The sequence below is a fragment of the Aulonocara stuartgranti genome (genome assembly GCF_965226115.1).
Source record: "Aulonocara stuartgranti genome assembly, chromosome: 9".
NCBI lineage: Eukaryota > Metazoa > Chordata > Actinopteri > Cichliformes > Cichlidae > Aulonocara > Aulonocara stuartgranti.
In genome coordinates, this window is record NC_138960.1 from 33,350,643 (window position 1) to 33,372,243 (window position 21,601).

Here is a 21,601-nt window from a genome sequence, read left to right on the forward strand (position 1 = left end):
TCCAAATGTCCTCCCCCACTAAAGCACTCTGTTACAAACACTCTGATTCGTTTACACGTCCCAAACGCTTGGTACACGTTACTCTGTGTGAAATGCATTCTGGGTCGATGATGTAAACCGATTGCACCCCAGAGATATTTTTAGCAGTTCTAGTGGTCAAAAAGTGTGTGTGTGTGTGTTTCAGGGGGGGATCTCTCACACACACAACCTCTTTTTGGTTGTAATTTCCAGTAAAAGGAAACCAGTGAAGGGCATTAGTCCTCACTGCTGTGCTCGTCTCTCCTGATGCATTTTAGTCACGTTCCAGCATAAGAGACTTTCAGACGCTCTCTTATCCACGACGGGCCACCGCAGCAGGTAGCGCCACATGTTTGTTTTGTCAGGTTTTCATGTCGGATGCCCTTCATGACACAATCCCAGGGCATCTGTGTCTCCTCCTGGAAGTGAGGAAGAGATAATATGTAAACCACAACACTGTCTGATAGGAAGTAGAAATGTCTTTAGAAAACGTGAAAGAGCCAGAAACATTAGATCCTCTCCTGCTGGGAAGGAAACCGTCTACTCTGAAAGTGAGCCAACAGTCAGGATCCCCACATGGAGGAAGCGCCGTGTGGTGGCCAGGAGAACCGTGGTTAGCCGTGTGAGCAGGAAACAGACGTAGATTTGAAAAAGAAAGGTGGTGTACATGATGGTGTTCTTCAGTATTACTCATAAACTGATTGATCCACACGCTGACCTCGGAGCAAACGGCCTCTTTGCTTATGTGATCATCTTTGATGAGCATTTTCTCCTCAGTGAACTTCAGCTCCACAGATTAGGACCTGGGCAGCGGTGGCCTACATATGAAAGATCTGCAGTGCTTTTCATTTCAAATTTAAATTCTTGTTTTTAAATCTGTGCACGTCTGCAAAGTCAGGCTTCCTGCCTGTGTTTTTGGCTCCTCCCACCTCGTGTCTGCAGGTCTTCTTACATCTGAGTCGTCTTTTTGCCACGGCTGACCTATAAAGCTGTTTTATAAATAAACGTTACCTACTTACAGCCCATCTGATGGACTTGAGCCCCCGTGACTGCTGCTTGTGCAGTGCAGTGTTTGCACTGTGCGGGTTTGTGTGTTTGCAGGCAGAAGCTGCAGACATTCATCCATTTCTTCCAGCTCTCTCTGTTCAGACCCGCTCTCAGCCGCTCATGCAGGTTCTTATCTGCTTAAACAATGTGCTGCAGGTTGCATACATATGGTTCCATCACCCAACACGAGTATTACTAAACTGAACCATAAAAACTACTTTCCCTGCACCCATTTTACCAGAGCACGCCTGACAGGATCACCTCAGCTGTGAGCCAGGAGATCATGAACAGCCCATCGATGGTTGAGTTAGGACTACAGGAGTTGGTTTCAACTCACAGGAAAATCTTCCATGTGAAAGGCAGCGTCTTCTAGTTTATGACAACCTGCTCATTTAACATGTGCCATCACCAAACCCAACCCTAAACCCTGAAAGTTCGTTAATTGCAAATGTGCAACATTTTAATCAATTTATATTCCAGTTTTCTAATTATTTCACTGGACTCTGAATATGTTTACAGCCTGTTAGAAACACTGTTTTGGTCTGCGTGGATACATTCATTAAAACAATGCAGGTGTTGATCTTCTTTTAATAACTCACCCATCTGGATGCTGTAAAGCCGTGATGGTAGGGGGCGTGGTCTGCAAGGCCTCACCTCAGCTAATCATAACTAAACTTCTCAACTGTTTTCACCGTTTTAGAGCATTTTTAATGCTGATATATAAGAAGTAATATGCTGTGGGTCTAAGCAGGTACTGGAAAATATATTTTCTTAAAAATAGTAATTACACTGTTGAAATAATGGATCCCGAGACCAGAAAACGCATGTAGGTGGATGCATCCATCCTTCACATACAGTCTTAAATCTATAACTCCTTTAGGGCAGATCGCACCATTATTCGCCTGCTAGGTCCGATGTTTTGTGCATGTCCAACTTCAAAGAGACTCCAGGACAGGACCAGGACACACTGGGGTCTCAGCTGGCTCGGGAACACCTCAGCGACCCACTAGAAGAGCAGGAGGAGGTGGAGAGGAACCCAGAGCCAGACGGGTCAGGAAATGGATGACTCGGATGTCTTTGATCTGAAGAGTTTATCTATGAACTGCAGCAAGGAAAAACCGAGGACACACATTCCAACTCGTACATGTGAACACTTTCAGAACAGATCGTCTTTATACTAAAAGGAAAACAAGATTCATATTTTCAGTGGTCGCAGAGGTCAGTGTGCAGCTTCTGATCTAAGATAAGATAAGCTGTACTTCAGCTGTAAGAGAATGAAACCACCTGGAGTTTTCTGTTAAACTCAGTAAGAGTTGTGTATTCATGCATCAGTGAACAGCAGTTGCACATCCTTCCACCCAGAAGCAGCATCACTACAGAACACCAGGATCAGCATTACTCAAAGGTAATGGTATAGTTCTTGCTGCTGTTCTACCTGTTGGGTGTGGCAGCCAATCAGAAGAAAGCACATTCAGGGAAGTTTGCAATTTGAGGTCAGTGACATAAGTACAGCTGAGTGTCTGCACAGAGACAGATTTCAGGGAGTTAAACTGCTGCTTCCCTGTAAAGGTGCAACAAATGGAAACCGTTGTAACACTGCTCACTCACATGCCTGATTAAAATGCAGCCAGAAGGGAAGATAAAATGAAGAAGTTCGTATTTTGTGTCTGAATTCTTCAGACTGCTCAACATGTTTGAGTTTGTATCAACCGCAGCTTTAAAAACGTGTCTCCATCCTGTCAGGCGGGAGTTTTAACAGTCGCGCAAGCTCGTCATAGACGCCACTGCTAGGAAGCAGGGTTTGGGCTCATCGAGGTAAACCAACGGTTAACCTCGACTGCTCACTTTGTACCAGGATGCATCACTATGGTAACTAATGCTGCAGACCTAACCTGGTCTGGAACAGGTTATGCACCACAATAGAGATTAACCAGTACGACGGCATCACCTACAACCAGTTGTTAAGTCTTACTAACCAAAACTCGTAACACACACACACAGTTTTATCTGCAGCAGCTGTAACCAGTGTTCCCTCTAATGTTTCATGTGTCTGAACACACAAACTCCCTGAGCGTCCCCTGGACCACTGTGAGCAACAGCAGACGTGTGCACTGTGGTCACGCCAGCATCCAATCATCCAAGTTACATGTTTATTAAAATAATCTAATTACAGCATTTATGTTAGACTACTTTTAATTAACTACTTTAGCCCACTTACAATGAGAAGAAATCTTGTTCATGACCTGTGTAGCATGTTAACACTGTTGGAAGGAAAAATAACTTAAACCAATTTTGAAAACACAACTTTCTTTCTTTCTTTTTTCTTTTTTATAAAGCTCTGACTGTATTATGAGTCTGTGGTCTGGGAGAGTCTGTAACTGTCTGCAAAATACAGTAAATAATGACCAATGTTGGGCAATTAATTATTTAGTTACTTCTTCAAAAAAGTTACTGAGTTTTGCAAACTAAGTGTTTTGCAGCTGTTTACCTAAAAATGCAGCCAAGGTGTTTTTAAATAAACATTTCAAACTATTTACAGAACAATCAGCTGTTCTGCATCAAATCTGATGCCACACAAATTATTTGTGCCGCTCCAAAAATATTTCTGTCCACTATGAGATGAAGGAGAACAACAGCCTGATACCTGCAGGCCTGACAACAGCAGATGTATCACTGCTGTAACACCTGTAACACTCAGCAGTCGCCTCATTGTTCTGACACACAACAACACTACTGACTACACTACACACTAACTACACACTCACTACACACTCACTACACACTAACTACACAAGATTTGTGCTAAACGTCACAAATCTCTCACATCTCAAAACCCCCATCACCCCTAAAACTTCCCCCTCCCTAAACATTTAAATGCCATGTTGCCATATCATTTTTTTGATTGGTCAACATGGTACATTTTTTCGCCAATAGGAAAGGGCGGGGTTTTGGTTTTCTTTTTGCTCGCAGGCTTTCCAGCGTTTTCCTTATAAAACGACGTTTTTACAGTTTCTTCCTGTAATAAATATAAAAACCAAACATTGCAGATATTTTATCATAACTCTGGTTTTACGTGGCCGATCAACACAATTTAAAAACTGGTATAAAGTCCACACTTTGTCCGTCAGTTGCTCTGTCTGTCCTGCTCACGTCTCCAATGATTGTACACGTTGTCATTAACGTGGCTTCACTCCACATCAGCCGCTTTGCTAAAACACCGGTGTCGGCACATAAGGACGCTGTCACAGCCTGTCAGCGACGTTGATTAGCTGCGTATATACGAATGTGAATCGCATCATTGGCTGCACTATGGGATAATGTGGCATCGTTCTGATCCCATACAGGAGAAGCCAGTCACTGACTCACACTGCAGAACAGAATTGTTAACATATTTACTTTAATTTCAATCCAGGTTAGATTTTTTTGTGCGCAGAGATCGTGCCAGCAGTGCGCAATTGCGCACGCGCAGCTTAGAGGGAACGCTGGCTGTGACTAAACTTCATATTCAGTCAGCACTGATCAGATGCAGCAAAGTCTCTTTCATGTTTCATGCCCGGTCTGCTTCAGGAGAAACTGAACAGGATGGAGGTGGACCCCTGCCTGGTCGCTTGGATCTCCGACTACCTCACCGACAGACCACAGTACGTCAGGCTGAAGGACATCACGTCTGACACTGTGGTCAGCAGCACAGGAGCACCACAGGGAACTGTGCTGTCCCCTCTTCTCTTCACCCTGTACACCTCTGACTTCTGCTACAACTCTGAATTATGCCATATTCAGAAGTTTGCAGATGACACAGCCATCATGGGGTGTATCTGGGATGATCAGGAAGAGGAGTACAGAAGTCTGGTGAGGCACTTTGTCGCATGGAGTCACACAAACCACCTGCAACTCAACACCTCAAAGACTAAGGAACTGGTTGTGGACTTCGGGAGGTCCAGAGAAGGTCCACTGCCAGTTCAGATAGAGGGGGAGGAGGTGGAGGTGGTCAACAAGTACAAGTACCTCGGGCTGTGGGTGGACAATAAACTAGACTGGTCATGCAACACAGAGCACCTGTATAAAAAAGCCCAAAGCCGACTGTACTTCCTCAGGAGGCTGAGGTCTTTTAACATCTGCAGGAAGCTCCTGAGGATGTTTTACCAGTCGGTGGTTGCTGGAGTACTTTTCTATGCTGTGGTGTGCTGGGGGAGCAGCACAGCAAAGAAGGACTCATCCAGGCTGGAGAAACTGATCAGGAGGGCTAGCTCTGTGGTCGGCATGAAGCTGGACACTCTGGTGACAGTGGCAGAGAAAAGGACATTAAAGAAACTGATGGACATTATGGACAATGCTGGGCATCCTCTGCACATGGCCATTAACAATCAGAAGAGTCTGTTCAGTGACAGGTTGCTTCTCCCCAAGACAAGAACTAACAGACTTAAAAACTCCTTTGTCCCACACGCCATCAGACTGTTTAACTCCTCTCTGGAGGGGAGAGGGAGGGGAAACAGGAGGACAAAGGAGGGGGGAACAACTAAGCTGTAGGTGCTTTTCTACACGGTGCAATATATATGTTTTGTTTTCTTTTCTTATATTCGACTGTGCAATAATCACTGTGCAATAAACTCACTCAAATGAGCAATCCTATTAATCCATTTTGTATATTCTGTATCTATAGATATATATCTATCTATAGATAGATAGATAGATAGATATCTATATCTATCTATATATATATCTATATCTATATATATATATATGGTGTATTTATGCTTATATCCTGACTCTCATTTCCCTTATCGTATCTGCAACATGCAACTTCTTCGGTGCTTTGCTACTGGAAACTGAATTTCCTGGAGGAACCCACCCGAGGGGTTAATAAAGTTTCATCTAATCTAATGTGCTTATCAGTCTGAGTAACTCTGGGGTAGCTTATTGAGGAGTTTGGGGTAAGAAAAGCCAGACAACAAAAGATAACTCCGGTATTTCAAACTACTGTTGCTTCCGATCACTCGTCACATGTATAACAGGAGCCGTGAAGCAGAACATCCAGGATGTTCGAAAACGACCATTTTGTGGTGCTTTGCTGCTCCCTGATACGGCGCAGCTACACTACACCCTGCAGGAAAGTATCTTCCTCCAACTTCAGTAGGGTCATGGGATTTACTGCCGAGGATCTGCAGGCTTCATGAACATCCCTGCTACTGTTTTCACTTCAACTCTTTCTCAAACATCGTTATAGGGAGACAGCTGCGATGTTTCAGACTGAACGAATCAGCTGGTGGAGAGAAAGGATTCTGCTGATGTACATTTGTCCAAGTTCAAAAAGAACAACAGTGCTCCATTGTAAATATGGTCAACTCACTGAATCTTACAGACAAGCCTTAAAAAGAAGCCCCACCCACCTCCTGCTCAGTCAGTTCTGCTTACAATGGGCAGCCAATCAGGAATCAATTCATATTTGTTTACTCCTAGAGGCCTTCAGGACCACACCCCCGCTCAGAAATACCTACCCAAGAGCCTCAGGAAGCAGTCTTCAGTTGGCTTCAGGGACCCAGCTGGACCTCGAGGGTCTGGAACAGCCTGCTGGATGGAAGGAGGATGGAGGCGCTCGTTTCCTTCAAGTCGCATCTTTAAATTCTTAGGACTTTTCAGAGTTTTTCTGCAACATTTCTCACTATAGTTTGATTCTGCTGCTCCTGTGAAGCCGTTTGAAAGGTGGATTTTGTGGAGCGCTGTATGAAAAGTACTACTGGGATTATCATAGAATAAAGCTGCCTCAATGAGGTCAAGTCACAGAGCTAAAAGTTCCCAAAGCATTTCTCCGCAGTTGAACTAATTTTTCTCTGATTAAATCAAACAGAGCTTCGTCTTAGCTCAGCATTAACTAAACCCACGAGGGAGTTTGTAGTTCCACAGAAGAGTAAAACGGCACCAACAAAGGACGAGTCAGTGAGAACACTTATTTTCATATCTGTGCGAGGTGATCATTTAGATTGACAGCAGTGATAAAGGCGACTCTAGCAGGGTCCAGAAATAAAAACAAGGAGCTGGAATTGAGCCGTGAGCAGTGTTTAGTATTTTTAAGCATATAAATGACAAAATAAGGACTTTGAAATACATGATACAGCAGCCCGCTCACCCACCTTTGAGACCATAAAATACTTGAGACAGAAAACCACACATCGGTTGCAGTTTTTCTCCATTTGTTTCATCGTTTTTATTTTGCCATCTCCAGTCAGGTGACAAAGGCCTCGAGTGAACAAAAAACGTTTGCAACTCTACCACCCTCCCCAACCCGATCGAGCCCCTCAAAAAAAAGAAACACACACCTCACTGCAAACCGCCTCCCACATTTCGGAGGCCCACACTGCCACACACTCACGCCCTCTTAAAAACGAAACAACACTCCTCTTTTTTTGTATTTGGGGGATGGCCCCGATGGACGAGAGGTGCGAGTGCACGGGACCCTCACGCCCCCTCAAACTTCTACACAGACAAGAGACTGGCATCACGAGGGTTAATCACTGAAGTTTCTGTTCTTTTTCTTTTTTCTCTTTAAGGGAGGGGGGAAAGGGAGAAAAGAAATCTTGGTTTTAGAGCTTTGACATGCTGGGGGGGACCTCGAGTGCTCTTTACGTGCCGGCCACCACGATCCCCCGATCAGGGGAGGGGAAATAAAAATAAAAGGGACCTAGTCGCACTCAAAGGCCATGCTGGAAAGCGGTATGGCTGCTAGAGGGGCGACCTAATCCAGAATTCAGTATCTACAGGGGCAACCCTCCCTCCCTCCCACGGCTTTAACTCAAAACCAGCCCCTCCCCGACCCCTGATCCCCTTCCCTCTAAAAGGCTTTAAACCTGCTGTATTCAATCTAAAGAATATAAAAAAATAATCATACAAAAGCTGAATCCCGCTGTTATTTCAACATTCAGGAATGTGAGTGGCAAAACCAACACGTCTGAAGGCAAACAGAATACGCAGGAATTGAGCGACTGATCGTGTTTTTGTTTTGAAGTCGTTTTATATAAAGTTGCCAAACAAAACCTCAGTGATCAGGCAGAGGACCACGCAGCGAGCTGCGGCGGAACAATCCCAACAGCAAATGGAAAGGAGAAACCAAAAGGAGGAGGAGCAGAGGGGGGGGGGAGAAATAAAAGATCAATGATGAGAGAGAGAGAGAGATCACAACAGAATGATTGAGGTTGTCTGTGAAGGCCGACGCTTTGGTGACAGAACCAATGAGAATGCAAGAGACTGGTTGTGGGTGGTGCTTGTTGTCCGGGCAGCAAAGTCTATCAACTCCTTATTTGCTGGCCAAGACCTTGGTAGCGACAGCACATTCCTCCCCCATGGCAGCAATCACGGTGACCTGTGGAGAGCGCACAGACACACAAACAACGTGTTCAAGTCAATCATCTGAAACGTTACACGTGCAGCTCTCGCCCTCCTCGCCATCTCCACCCTCTGCTCCCGGGTCAGGACTCCCAACCCCGAAGCCTCCAGCTACATGGAAGCTTGTCTGTGAAGCTTCTCAGTCATCCAGGTCCTCCTAGTCTAGAAGCTTCTTCAGTTCAGAACTGAAGAAGCTTCTCGGATGAGAGGTGGAACGTCTTCAAGCGACTCAAAGTCCAGACGCTTTTCTTTCCAAGACTACACGGAAGTTTAATCAATTTATGACCCAAAAACAAGGTTGTTTTTTAATACTGATGACAAACTGTTTCACAGCCCAGGAATTAGCCCACACCATTGTGCTTTAGACAGATTCACCACTGTGACAGCTACAACGGGGCTTCAGGTCGGGCTGACAAATATGAATTATATGAAAAGACTAAACTCACCATGAATTCTTCACCCGCCTCGAACTTTGACTCGATTTCCTTGCCGACTTCATTGTCGGGGACGCGCAGGTCCTCTCTGATGTCGCCGTTGTCGCTCATCAGGGACATATAGTTCTCATTGATGTTAACCAACTGCAGAAAAACAAAAAGACTTCACTGATCACATCTGCACAGACCTCAAGCTGGTCACAATAAAAACATGCGATCCACATTCTCCAGTCTGGCCACAGTTCAAAGTTTCTGAGTCCCAAATGAAGCTATTCCAGCTGTATAGCACCAGAGTCACTCCTGCACATGTATCACAAAGGAAAACTTTCCACAACGTAATAAACATTTTAATGACTTTCAGCACAACTTTAATGTTAGTTTGGTTTTTTTCAGCCAGAAAATGATACGAAGTCAATTTCTAGCCATGTCTGAATCTCAGAAATCTGTCAACTCCAAGTAGCCTTTTATTTATTCAAGGGTAAAGTGCTCATCAAATTTCCAGGACTGTGGGAAATATGACCTGTTTAAAAAAGAAAAACGAGTTTTGTTAACAATCAAATTATACCAAGCCTCCATCCTGACACTAAATGTCGTGGATGGTCACGTGTAATCACCTCTGAGACCAGGAAACCCCAGCAGTGCCCAAAAATCCTTACTGAGAGGATTTGGCCATTTCCAAGCCACAGATGAAGGAAAGTTAAACTAGAGATTTTCTTTAATGATGCAAGTTATTAATGTGAAGCGTACAGGAGACAGAACCTTTACTTTTTATTTAGGTTAACCACCTAACCAGCTGTGCTCAGTTTGGTTTTGCTGTCATATGCAAAAGTATCACAGCACAAAGTAAAGACCGGCACTTCACTGAAAAATAAAACAAAGTCCATCCTGATACAGACAACTGTAGAATGAAGCCGACGAACACTTAAACGATCCCGTGTTTGTTTCTGACAGAACTTTACGTGAGCAGACTGCAGCTGAGCCTCAGCACCTCTCACACTTTAACACACAGAGTGAAAACACACCTGTACACACATCTGCAGTCAGTCACCTGGAGCATAAATGCTAATTATACACCATTGGATTAAAGCAGCTGTGGTAGCACATCTGTAACATGACAGTTTAGCTGTTTGCTCTGCATGAGAAATGTATCCATGCAAAGTGCACTAATGTACATTAATTATTCGGACTCTTTGTGCCGTTTCCATAGAAACGTGTTCATTTGCAAACTCAGCATGTTTAGGTATTGGATGCTGGGCCGACTATCCCACAACGTGATAAAAATGTAAAGGTAGTGAGCAAAAGAAGGACAGTACAGAAACTTTCACTGGCTCAGAAACACACAAGACCACAACCAGTTACACTTTATTTCAAATTCTATCTGCACTGTGGTAAAGGCCTGGAACCAGCTGCGTGCAGCAGCCAGAGGTTACTCAGGGTTCATCTCAGCTGCACCGCTTCACCGATGAACCCGACCTTTGAAACCCGAGTGGTCACATCTTTATTTTAGCAGATATCTGAGCCGTTCATGTAAAGACGCCCATTTCTTAAAGCTTACGTCTCATTTTCTCCAACATGAATGTTAGTGACTGGATTATTTGCAGGCTTATTTAGCGTGAGTGGGATGAGTGAGTGGAAATGTTTCCTTCCATTCTAACATTAAAAAATCCACAGGGACGATGAGGTTCAGCAGCACGTGTTCTGCTCTTATCCCAAACATTTCTCCGACTATAAAACAAACTTCAATTCAGGTTTCTGGACTGACTGATTCACACAACAGAAAGACGCCCTGTGAATATTTCCACCTGCTGACTCACTGTTGGGAGGCAACGACTGGGAACCCAAACACCAGATGATGTATCCGCTCAACCACCATGTAGCCTTTTCAAACAGTCAGCTGACAGGAAGTACCTGATAGTCTATCCTCTTGATGGAGGGAACATCCATGTTGTGGGTGGAGGGGCACATATCTTCATACTTCTTGTTGGTGAAGATGTCGATGCCAACCAGGTTAACCTGAAGGGAAGATGAGGAATTCACAAGTGTTTAAACAAAGAAAACAGGAGCCACTGAAAGCAGCACAACAGCAACTGATCAACCTGCCAGTGTCATGCATCACACCAGCCCAGGGTCAAACTTCAATAAATGCCTAAACAGAAACCTTAGCCTACTGTCCGACGGCCTGCGTTACGGTTTCAGCTTAACCACATATTCTTTTTTATGAGGGGCTATTTTGGTTTACTTAAAGCTCGATTCTGAAGTTACACCAATTCAAAATCTGCATGAAAAGTCATCTTTGGTCCCAAGTGTTCTTCCTTCCATCAGTCTGAAAGTTTGCACTTAACTAAAAAATGCAATTAAATCTGCTGCTCCTGCAATCAGCTGCAAAATCAAACTTTTTTTTAAAACCCAAATTGAATGAGCAGAAGTTTTCCAGATTTTTTTGCCCTCACTGAATTGATTCAAAGTGACATTAAATACGGTGCAGGCTACAGGTACCCAGCTTCATCACTACCAGCCTTTATTTGGCTCAATGAGATCTTTTGTTTCAGGTCTGCTTAGTTTTAACGTGCATTTCATGTCGAGTGATGCTTATTGTGCATTTTCACTGTGTCACTGCTCTATGCAACAATCGACTGTGCTGCCATCTATCTTTAGACTTTTAGAGTCACATCATCCTGATGGAAGTAAACGTTTAATTAGATTTAAGATCTGAATCTTTCCAAGCTGAAATGGAACATTCAATAAAACGTGACATAAAAAGGTTGTTCAATTTTGTCAACTCTGGATTTTCCCTGCAAACACTTTGGCACAAAAACAGATTTTAGGTCATTGTCTGAAAGAAGAACAGACTGATTTAAAAACAGAACCTTTAAGAGTGAGGCTTAGTTTAATCTAGCATCCGAGGCCCAACCCCCGGGCCTCGGACCGGTCCGTGAGTCGTTTGGTACCGGGCCGCGAGAGTTGAGGCTCAGGTGTGAAATGTATCGGTTTTCAGCGTTATTTTGTCATCGTTTTTATCGTTAACTCGGTCTTTCTGGGTCTTTTCACGTGTGTTATGAATAAATTTTCTTTTTTTCGGTACCGGTACTAGTTTTATTTTGTTGCATTTATCCGCGACACCTTAAAGGCCGGTCCATGGTGCAAAAAAGGTTGGGGACGGCTGTTATAAGGCACAAAGTGATGAAAAATAAAAATTTCACACATTAAAATATCCGAGTTTGGTAAACCACAAAATCTTGGGAAATTCAGACAAACATCCACTGCAGCTTTACTCTCTATTCATTTTCAATTACTCAACACTTGTTTCAAATTTTGGATTTCTCCCTAAAGCTTCTGACAGGCAGATTTAAGTATTTAACCAGGTTTACAAAGCTGGGCTGTAGTAAGTCTTTGCTATAACTGAAACCTGGCTGCACAGAAGGCCGCTTCAGTCAGAAAAGCCCAGATAATTATTGGATTTCATTTTGTTAGTACTAAGATGGAGATTACCATCATGTTAATATAAATCAACCAATAAAAAGGTCAGAAGGCATCTTCAATGGGACTCAAATCTAAGGACTACATTTGTCCCATTTTGTGGTCGTGGAACACTAAACTGAAAACCCCCCCATTTTTATCATGACGGAGTCCCATGTGAGGGCAAAGTACACACAGGAACACTGTGAGTAAAGATAAGAAGGCCTTGTTTTAGTAAAGGCACACATCATGCAGTTTGGATCAGACAGGTTTGAAACCTGAGAATCCAGGCCGAGCCTCAGGTACTGCTCCAAAACTTTATGTTAAACTTTGCAGCTTTCAGCAGTCCTCCACCTGAAAGCTCTCAGCCTGTCTGGTCTTTACTCTGCGCGTTGTCCTGTTTCATGTTCATGGTCCCCCTTTTCTGTCCTGACCAATGCTCTTTACCATGCGGTACAAAATGATCTGAAATAAAAGAAGAGGACTAAACAGCTTCTGAGTTTACCTTAGCATGTCCGTGCTTGCCGGTCTTGGAGGTTGACATCTCCACAATTTTGCAGGGACGACCCTTCAGCACCACGTAGCCGTTCTTACGCAGAGCAGAGCACTGCATGGGGTAGGTGGCGGAGGCGCCAGACTCACCAGTCTGGAAATCGAGATCGGGATCTGCCATGGTGCGATGGGTCTGGGGCGCTGGTGGAGACAGTTACACATCACTAACCCCGAAATCAAGCACAGAAATTTATATCGACAGACTTCCACACTAAGCAGTCACAGGGTTAGGTTCTCGTGGAGAAAGACATGGCATTAACACGACAGCGAGCAAAAATCAGAAGGTAACCTGACCTAGTCAAGTGTACACTTGAAACAGATGACCACGTTCAATACACCTCTTACATCTGTCCAATAGCATCCTGATTTCAAAGCTTCTGATGTCAAGTGTTACGGGGAAAAACCCTGTAAAATGACCCAGTAAATATTCCACTTTCATACATTTGCCAAATTGTGGTTAAATTACAACAGTTTTGGCATCCCTGACCCTGGTCAAATATAATAGTTGTTCTGTACATAACAGAGGACTTAAAGTGTCGGCGTTGGTGTTTTCACAGTAGTTAATGAGGGAAAACATGAATCTCATGACAGTTGTCAACAGCAGCCTGATGTAGATAGAGTCCTGTGAATTAAATGTTTGCAATGTTTGTCAGAGTTTAATGCTTGCTGGAAAAACATTGATTCTACTTCAACTCAGCTAAAGCTTAAGGAGTTTCATGATATTTAAACATGCCTGATTGTGGCTTTGATTTTGACCCAATGTAAACCACAGCCCCCGACTGCTTCCCCATTTTTAAAGGGTTGAAACACTACCTTGGGCATACATTGATTAAAAAAAAGCAATTCAATACAGCCTTGTTTAATATATTAACATTAATACCAAAGAAAAAGCAAATTAGGGGATTTTGCTGTAAACATTGCAATTTTTAAAAATTATGTAAAAAAAAAAAAAAGTGTTTCTACTTTAATAAATCTGCTATGCTCGGCTGAGTTTTGAGCCACTTTAACAGTTTTCTTTCCTGCTTTGATTTAGACTACCGCAGCCTTTTCCTGGGCCCCACAGAGCTCTCTGCTACTTTTAGGTAGATATCGCGAGATTTCTATTGTAAAATAAATAAATAAATGAATAAAGGTGCAGTCCTCTTGATCTGCTGGGAAATTAATTTGAGTGTGATCCGAGTTATACATTTTGAATATCCAATTTGAAAAAGAAAAAAACAAATCCCTAAGCTCCGCCGAAACGTGGACGTCGCCACCCCGGCTCGACACGAGGCTGGACGGCTGCGCCACTTCTCAATCTGCCGCAGCAGTTTTATCGCAAATGTTAGCAAGCCCAGTGGACGCATGAAGTTCAAAGTCAAAATTCACTCGCAGCCACTTCTTCGCCCCATCGGTGCCACATAAATAAATTAAAGGTTAATCTTTTAATGATCAGAAGTTAAGCTGGCTCAGAGTTTACAAATGTAACATAGCGCTGTGAAGACAGCAGAGAATAGTGCATCAAACGCTAAAATTAGCACGTTTTATTCTGGATGTTTTGGTTTATAACCATTTATTGTAACGCTATCGGGACAGGATTTCGATGCCGCGAGATTTGCGGCTGGCCAACGTGCGCTGCTGTTTCACAAACACCAAGTCCCGTTATCCGAGCTAACGCGCTGCTAGCGGCGGCTAACCGAGCTAGCCGTCCATTCAGCTCGGTCCAAATAAAGGCGCGGATTAATCTCGGATCGACAGCGGACCGGGTACAAACCATCAGTCTGTTTTTTCCTGATCGGCCCGCCGGGTCGTCGGTTAACAGTGCGGATTTTAACCGCGAACCGAAGACAAGAGCGTTAGCGCGGAGAATGACAAGCAGCTTCCACGGAGCGCGCCGCCGAAGGCCGCATGTCCCTTTGATTCAGCATGCTAGCGCTAGTCGGAACATGGACACCCACACCCTACCCTGCCACCGACTACATCCACCGGGAAACCGACTAACTACTCCCTCGGCATCTCAAACCAGTACATGACTACTTTAATACCTCTGAAATCGTTAATGGGTCACCTAAAAACCGCTAAAGTCCACCGTTTATCCCCCCCAAGGCAGCAACACGCGCCATGCCACACTTACCTTCCAAGAAAAAGAGGACCTAAAGTGCGCATGCGCGGCCAACTTGACTGCAGCATCCGTAGAGGAAGAAAGGAGGGGAGGGGCGTTTATGTGTTCCGGTAGCAGCCTGGCAGAAAGGGATGCCAAGTCTGAGGGAAACATGGCAACCCGGCCAAGAGAATACAAAAATACTACTTTTTTTTTAAAAAAAAATCCTGGTAATGTACTTACACAATGGTATGGATTAGATTTAGGTTGGCTAATATTTTGTTAAACACGAGGTATTTATTTCTAATACTTAATATTGGGCATGAGGTCTTTTTATTACAACAAATGTGATGTACAGAGCTTTACTAGGTACAGAGGGATAAAGTTGATGAGTCATACCATGACGATATGGGAGAGTTACTGAAGGTAGGTTAAGAAAAAAGGTAACGATCAGATCAGCAGAATAGCTTCATGCATGTCTGAGGGTGGTGCAGGGCACTGAGACAGTGGGGAGGTGTGCTGTAGAAGTGACAGGCCTGGTTTGAGTCCCTACATGTTTGCAGTGATGGTGCACAGACTGACAGATAAGGTCTGTCAGGATGCTCTGTGGACTATGGTATTGCAGATGATATTGTGAGCTGTAGTGACAGCAGGGAGCACGTGGCAGAGAGGTAGAGGTATGCACTGGTGAGAAAAGGGATGAAAATCAGAAGAAAAAAGACATTTATGAATGACAGGGAGATCGGTGTAGCAGTGAGGCTGCAAGGAGCAGAGGTAGTGAAGATAGATGAGTTTAAATACCTGAGGTCAACCAGCCAAAGCAATGGACAGTGAATAAGAGAGTGCAGGCAGAGTCGAGTGGGTGCAGATGTTTATTTGTGACAGAAGGATAGCAGCAAGACTGAAAGGGAAGGTTTTCAAGATGGTAGCGATGCCTGCTGTGATGTATGAATTGGACACGGTGGTACTGACAACAAAAACAGGAGGAAGAGCTGAAGATGTTAATTAAAACATCAGAGGAACAGCTCAGGTTGAGAAGCAAGGCTGTGATGGTTTGGACATGTGCAGAGGAAGGACTGGGGTTATAATGGACAAAGGATGATGAAGATGGAACTAGCGGAAAGGAGGAAGACCTCACCTCAGAGAAGGTTCATGGATGTAGTGGAGGAAGACATGCAGAACGTTGGTGAGGTGTTTTGTTGAACCTTAATAAACTGCTCCTAGATATTTACATGACCTAGTGGCAAGAATAAATCGCCATTAGGCGATCATATACATGACATTCGTATTCATGTATAACATAGAATCAGTGAATTTTCTCTAACGCCTCCTAGTGGCAAAACTCCTTCCATCTTCTTAGGACACTCCTCACTCCTTCAGTACATTTAATACTAATTTAAAGTACTGATAAATATGTAAAGATCCTTTTACTCTGTAGATGCTATGAAGTTTAAGGTCTCCATCCATTAGTTTGGCTTTAACCATATGTTGCTTCAACATAACACATTCAGCATTAATGTTAGCCGAGAAACGTGTACTAATGCCCCTGATCCCATCAGGGGTACTGGCTGTGTGATGTCCTCTTTAATTCTTTGTGTGCGGTACGTTTCTGAAACTTGTTATTTTGGTTTTTTGTAGTCACTTGGATGAGTGGCAGAACGTTTCTCCCGCTGAAAACGTTACATCCTGATGAACAGAATCAACGTTTTGGGATTTCCTTACCTGGATCGAGCATGCATTAAGACGTTACATGGTAGAGTGTGAACATAATGTGCAGATGCACTGAGCTTTGGTCACTCTTGGTGGTTCTCTGTAGTTTCCCTGAAGCCCATGCAGTGACCAGCTCAGTGTTTGATGGATAAAGGAACATGCATGTGTCTACAGTTAAAAAGGATTTGGCTACTTCCTGATTTATTTATTTGAATCTATTTTGCACATTTGTCACACTTAAACATTTCTGATAAAACAAATTTTAATGTTAGTCAGAGAGGTGCAGTCCTCCTGATCTGCTGCCCAGTTGCCTCTTAAACTAGTTGTGCCTCCCTCACCAGTAAAAACTGCAAACAAGTGTTTGTGATAATGGACAACAAGTGTTTCACATCACTGTGGAGGAACTTTGGCCCACTCTTCTTTGAAGAAATGTTTTAATTCAGCCACACTGGAGGATATTCCAGGATGAATGGGATGTTTAAGGTCATCCCAAAGGACCTCAGTCAGCTTTAAGTCTGGCAGCTTTTTTCCCAACTAGGTGTTCCGATGTTTTCAGATGACACGCTCTGGTTCTTTAAACGTTCCTTTTAGCTCTACTTCCATTTCTTCAAGATGCTTTACTTTTTTGTCAGTGGAAATAAAAACGTGTTCTTTATAACTTGCCTTGTTAAATAAAGCTTACACTGAATAACAACACCATCTGGTACAAATTGGTATTACCCTAAAGTACAGCCTTGCCACATTCAGTTATCTTTTTAACAACATACATGGATGTTTTGTACATAAAGTCAATTTTTCCAGACCGCTTTGAATATATAGGAAGGCAACAATAACTTAATTAACGAGTTGTTACAACCAGGGTGTGCAGAGGAGCACAAAGCTTGCAGCAGATGTGCAACAGCAGCAGAAGACCACGCCCGTTGAGCCTCCTGAGGTTACAGACCACACAGGCTCACTAAAAGTTAGCCACAGAAGAGTGCAAAAATGTTGCCTGGTCTGCAACATTCAGATGGAAGAAAGGTAATTTAACTGACTTTGAATGTGGCATGGTTGTGGCGTCAGAATTTGTGAATGTGAAGCCAACAAACCTGCAGCAACTGTGCGATGCTTTCATCTCAATATGGAACAAAATCTCTGAGGAGTGTTTCCGGGACTGTTTGTGAATCTGTGCTGCAGCCTGTAGAAACTCTGGGACTAAAACAAATGAGTGTTTTTCCTATTAGGTCTTTATCTCACTCAGAACACAGAAGCTGCCGTGTGACTCGGGTATGAATAAAGAGAGCGGGTCAGGTGTGGTTGCTGTACAAGGAGAGGACATTTATTGTAGAATTCCCAACACCACAGATGCGTGTTACCAGGTCGAGGTTGTCTTTTGATTGATTCCAGTGATTCAGACGGGGTGAAAACTCACATGCATGTCACACACCTGTGCACACACCTGCTCACCTCCACGCACGCGCACACACACACTCACGCACACTCACGCACACTCAGAGGCTAACAATCGTACATATGTTCACAGTCTTGATACGTACAAAAATTGAAATACAAATACAAATAATACCACAATAAAAACATTGTACTGTTTGACTTTTTTTTAGAAATTCTTATAGCTATGTTCTCTATTCTGTAGAAAGACAACTATGCTTTAATAAGTGAACATTATTTTTTTGTCTTTCTCTAAAATGATCAGTAGGATATCATCATCATAACGAAAATTCTTACAGTATATATCTCTTTTTTTAATCTATGGTTTCTCAAGCTGACCCTGCCTCCTGACCTTTATTCACAGGGTGCTGCTAACATCCTGCACATGTAAAAGGCTTCAGCTGGCCTTAACGCGCCATCACTCGCCCCCTCCACCATCTCTTTTAAAAACAGCAAAAGAAGATCAAGTAAAGGATGGAGCAGCTTCCTTCTATAAACACAAGCGCGTACAGTCAGCAAAGGCTCAGCTCCAGCCTTTAAGAAGACGCTCCTGCTCGCTCTTTACCAGCTGCACTCTGGAAATGATCGTGAACATAAAAACTTTAATGGTAAACGTGTGATCCTCCAGTGTGCAGTTCAGCAGATAAAAGCCCAGCTGTTGTTTTCAGCTCAGAGATGTAGGGTACACAGTCAGACGTCCCCCGCCCCACCGCGTATTGCCTCAAATTTACAACTCATAACAAGTAACGGCGGGTAAAAAAACATGAATGCCATCATGCAAAAACGAAATAAAGGCAAATGAATTATGGAGAGAAAAATCCAAACTAAACTTTTGAGCTTAGTCCCCCTAAAGCGTCGACAGATTCACAAAGGGATGAGCCAGAAAAGAAAGGATAAAAAGCTAGACTGTCATTATTTTCTTTGTCTGTCCTTAACATCAAAGTGAGTATTTACACGAGTGCACACAGCAGCGTGGACAGACGAGAGTAAAAACCTCCAGAAGGTGGCGCCTACTCTACAGCTGAGTTCTTCCTGTGAGAAAATGACGGGAATACTTTTGTTGTTGTGTTGCTGTTGCAGCAATGGTACAATATCTACAACCTCCCTCCCCCTGCTGGGAACAAACCGGGACAAAGCAGCCGGCTGTGCAGCAGCTCCGCGACACTCGCTGCTCGTCTGAACTGTTGTAGCCTCCGACGGGGAAGAACAGCAGCAGCATCAGTGTTCACACTGTGAGAAACGCCGTCTGCACGGCCTCGTGGTTTCCTGCTGGAACAAAGAGCTACATCGGTCTGAGACAAAACATTTAACCGCCATCGTTATCGGCGTGACAACAAGCAGCTTATCCACACTAAGCCTGGGTGTTTTAGAATTTCAACACACACATTTGTTGGTTTTTGGAAGCACCGATTCAGCTTCTTCCAGTTCACATATAAGACACAGCTTTGGCTCTGCAGGTTTGGATATCTGCAGATAGATTCCAGTGTTAAATTCATAACGTGTATTAGCCACTGTGAGGAAGAGCCTTCATGTTTGAGTCTTTCCTCCATAAAGATGACATCTGACGTCCTCCCCCGTATCCTTAACGGGTTCTGACACCTCAATAATACCAATAAACATGTGGTTTGATCACCATTGAAAAGGTTCTTTGCTTTTCAACCCAGAAGCTGCCTATACTGCCGATACAGCTCTAGTAAGGCCACAGTGATGCACACCCAGTGGTTTTGCTCTCGACGCAGGCCTGAAATATGACAGAAGCTGCTCACATAACAGAAAACATGCATCCGAGGGGGACAGCGTCAGGGCTCGACTCAGACTTTGCTCTCTTCGGTTCGTAGAACGTGTACTGAACGGGTATGGATTACTAAAAAAGTAAAAATTATTACTGATAAGCTCAGCGTGAGCGTCTATTTTGCACTCGGCCATCATTTCTCATGTCAGCACAGTCTCATAACAAAACATGAAAGTCGTGACAAGGCAAACTGTTTTTGTCATGTTCATGGACACAAACTGTCAGGTTATTTTTATGAGCCCAGACTGATTAAAGTAAGGGTTAAAAACGGGGTTAGACTTGTCACCACAAAACTGTAGCTAGATTTGTCACTGATTAATAGAAAGCTTTGAGACTGTGTTAGTCATTTAACCTCCTCAGACCTGAACTCTTCCACGGCAGCATGTTTAATTTCTCTTTGATATTTGGGCTGATTGGGGCCTGATGATTATTTAAACACAGAATTACCAGATTTTTTTTTTTTACCTGATTTTTGTTTCTAAGAAACATCAGAGCCACATATGAGGATATTTGTTTAAAATTTCGATACAACAGTGGCAGTAAAACGTCCTCGTAAGTGGATATCAGGCCCTTGTAGAGCAAAATTGAGCATTTTGGTCTAAATAAGCCACATCTGTGGACGCCAGGTCCTGGGAGGTTAAGGTCACACTAACTCTCTTTCCACTGCGTCATTCACATCTCTTCCTCTGCTTTTGAGAAACTAACAAAACAATTTCTCTCTGAGGATTTTTTAACTTCTTCTAAAGCCTGAAATTCTTTATTTGAAAGATTCTGCAAAGCGAGTCGCTTTTGGCTATAAATAAGTCTTTGCCATGATCTCTATTCTTTTAACACTACCTTAAATAAAGCCATCTGTGCGCACCCCTTTCACTTCTTACTGAGTCAAATGTGCATCAAGACAAAGGAAGGCGATTATTTCGAGGGACTAGTTTGTCTCAGCAGAAACTTAAAGGCAGCCAGAAACCACGTTGTGTGCAGGTGACAAAACATCCTCACGATCGTCAACGTTCATTTGGTGGCGCTCAAATCCACAAAACTGTCAGATCCAGCAGGCTTAGTGTGGACGTTCATGCTTCTAACCTAATTTAATCACAGTATAAGAAGCAGTACCAGCTTTCACTGTGACACGCCAAACCACCTGCCGCTGTGCCCGCAGTGTGAACACTGCTGTGATGTAAAGTCACTGATGTGCTACACTCTGCAGCTCCTCACTCAATCGAACGGGGAGGTCGAAGGCTACTCGGCATGTCCACAGCAGCCGTTGGCCTGCAGGGGAGGAGGAGGCGTCGTCCGCCGACAGCACGAGGAGTCGCCTTTGCTCAGCAGGCAGTGGCACCGTCCGCGGGGGCCCTGTAGTGCCCCCTGCAGCTGGAGGGGGGGTGTGTGTGGGATGGGCACACTCCTGCAGTTTTCTCCTGATGCTCAATTGTCCGTTTATCCACAAACACACGCACGCGCACACATTTACACACACATACACCGTCCTCCTGTCATCCCTCCATCCCTCAGTGGCCAATGTTCGGGGTGAAGAAAACAAGGGTTGCGGGTCCAAGAGGTGGAAGGGTTACCAGTTCATCATGGAGCTTCTGTTGAGGGTCATGAAGAAGACTTGACTGCTGCCTCCAGAACGCACCGAGGCGAAGAAGACCTGCAGGGAGAGGGCAGCACGTCATACAGGTGTGTTTCAGGTGTGGCGCCTTCGCTCGT

At 43.9% G+C, this 21,601-nt stretch overlaps 2 protein-coding genes and 1 long non-coding RNA gene across 6 annotated transcripts in view; 1 reads left to right on the top strand and 2 right to left on the bottom strand.

Annotated features, from left to right (window-relative positions):
* Positions 1–7,236: 7,236 nt before the first annotated feature.
* Positions 7,237–15,065, bottom strand: eif5a (eukaryotic translation initiation factor 5A). Its single transcript, XM_082545705.1, has 5 exons — positions 14,998–15,065; positions 12,838–13,025; positions 10,785–10,889; positions 8,889–9,020; positions 7,237–8,419 (listed from the first exon to the last, which is right to left on the bottom strand). Exons 2-5 carry the CDS (start codon positions 13,003–13,005, stop codon positions 8,354–8,356), a joined length of 471 nt encoding a protein of 156 aa, XP_082401831.1. The 5' UTR covers positions 13,006–13,025; positions 14,998–15,065; the 3' UTR covers positions 7,237–8,353.
* A 72-nt stretch (positions 15,066–15,137) lies between these two features.
* On the top strand, positions 15,138–18,895 carry LOC309713836. Its single transcript, XR_014278699.1, has 2 exons — positions 15,138–16,150; positions 16,603–18,895. It is a non-coding gene; the product is annotated as an uncharacterized lncRNA (long non-coding RNA).
* tnikb (TRAF2 and NCK interacting kinase b) overlaps positions 17,971–21,601 on the bottom strand; it is a 68,504-nt gene continuing 64,873 nt past the window's right edge. For all 4 annotated transcript variants that reach the window (XM_082545701.1, XM_082545702.1, XM_082545699.1 and 1 more), the window contains one exon: positions 17,971–21,542. Coding sequence is in view for 3 of the 4 variants with exons in the window: in XM_082545702.1 (XP_082401828.1) it covers positions 21,459–21,542 (84 nt within the window). In the remaining variant the exon portion in view is untranslated. The remainder of the gene's footprint in view (positions 21,543–21,601) is intronic.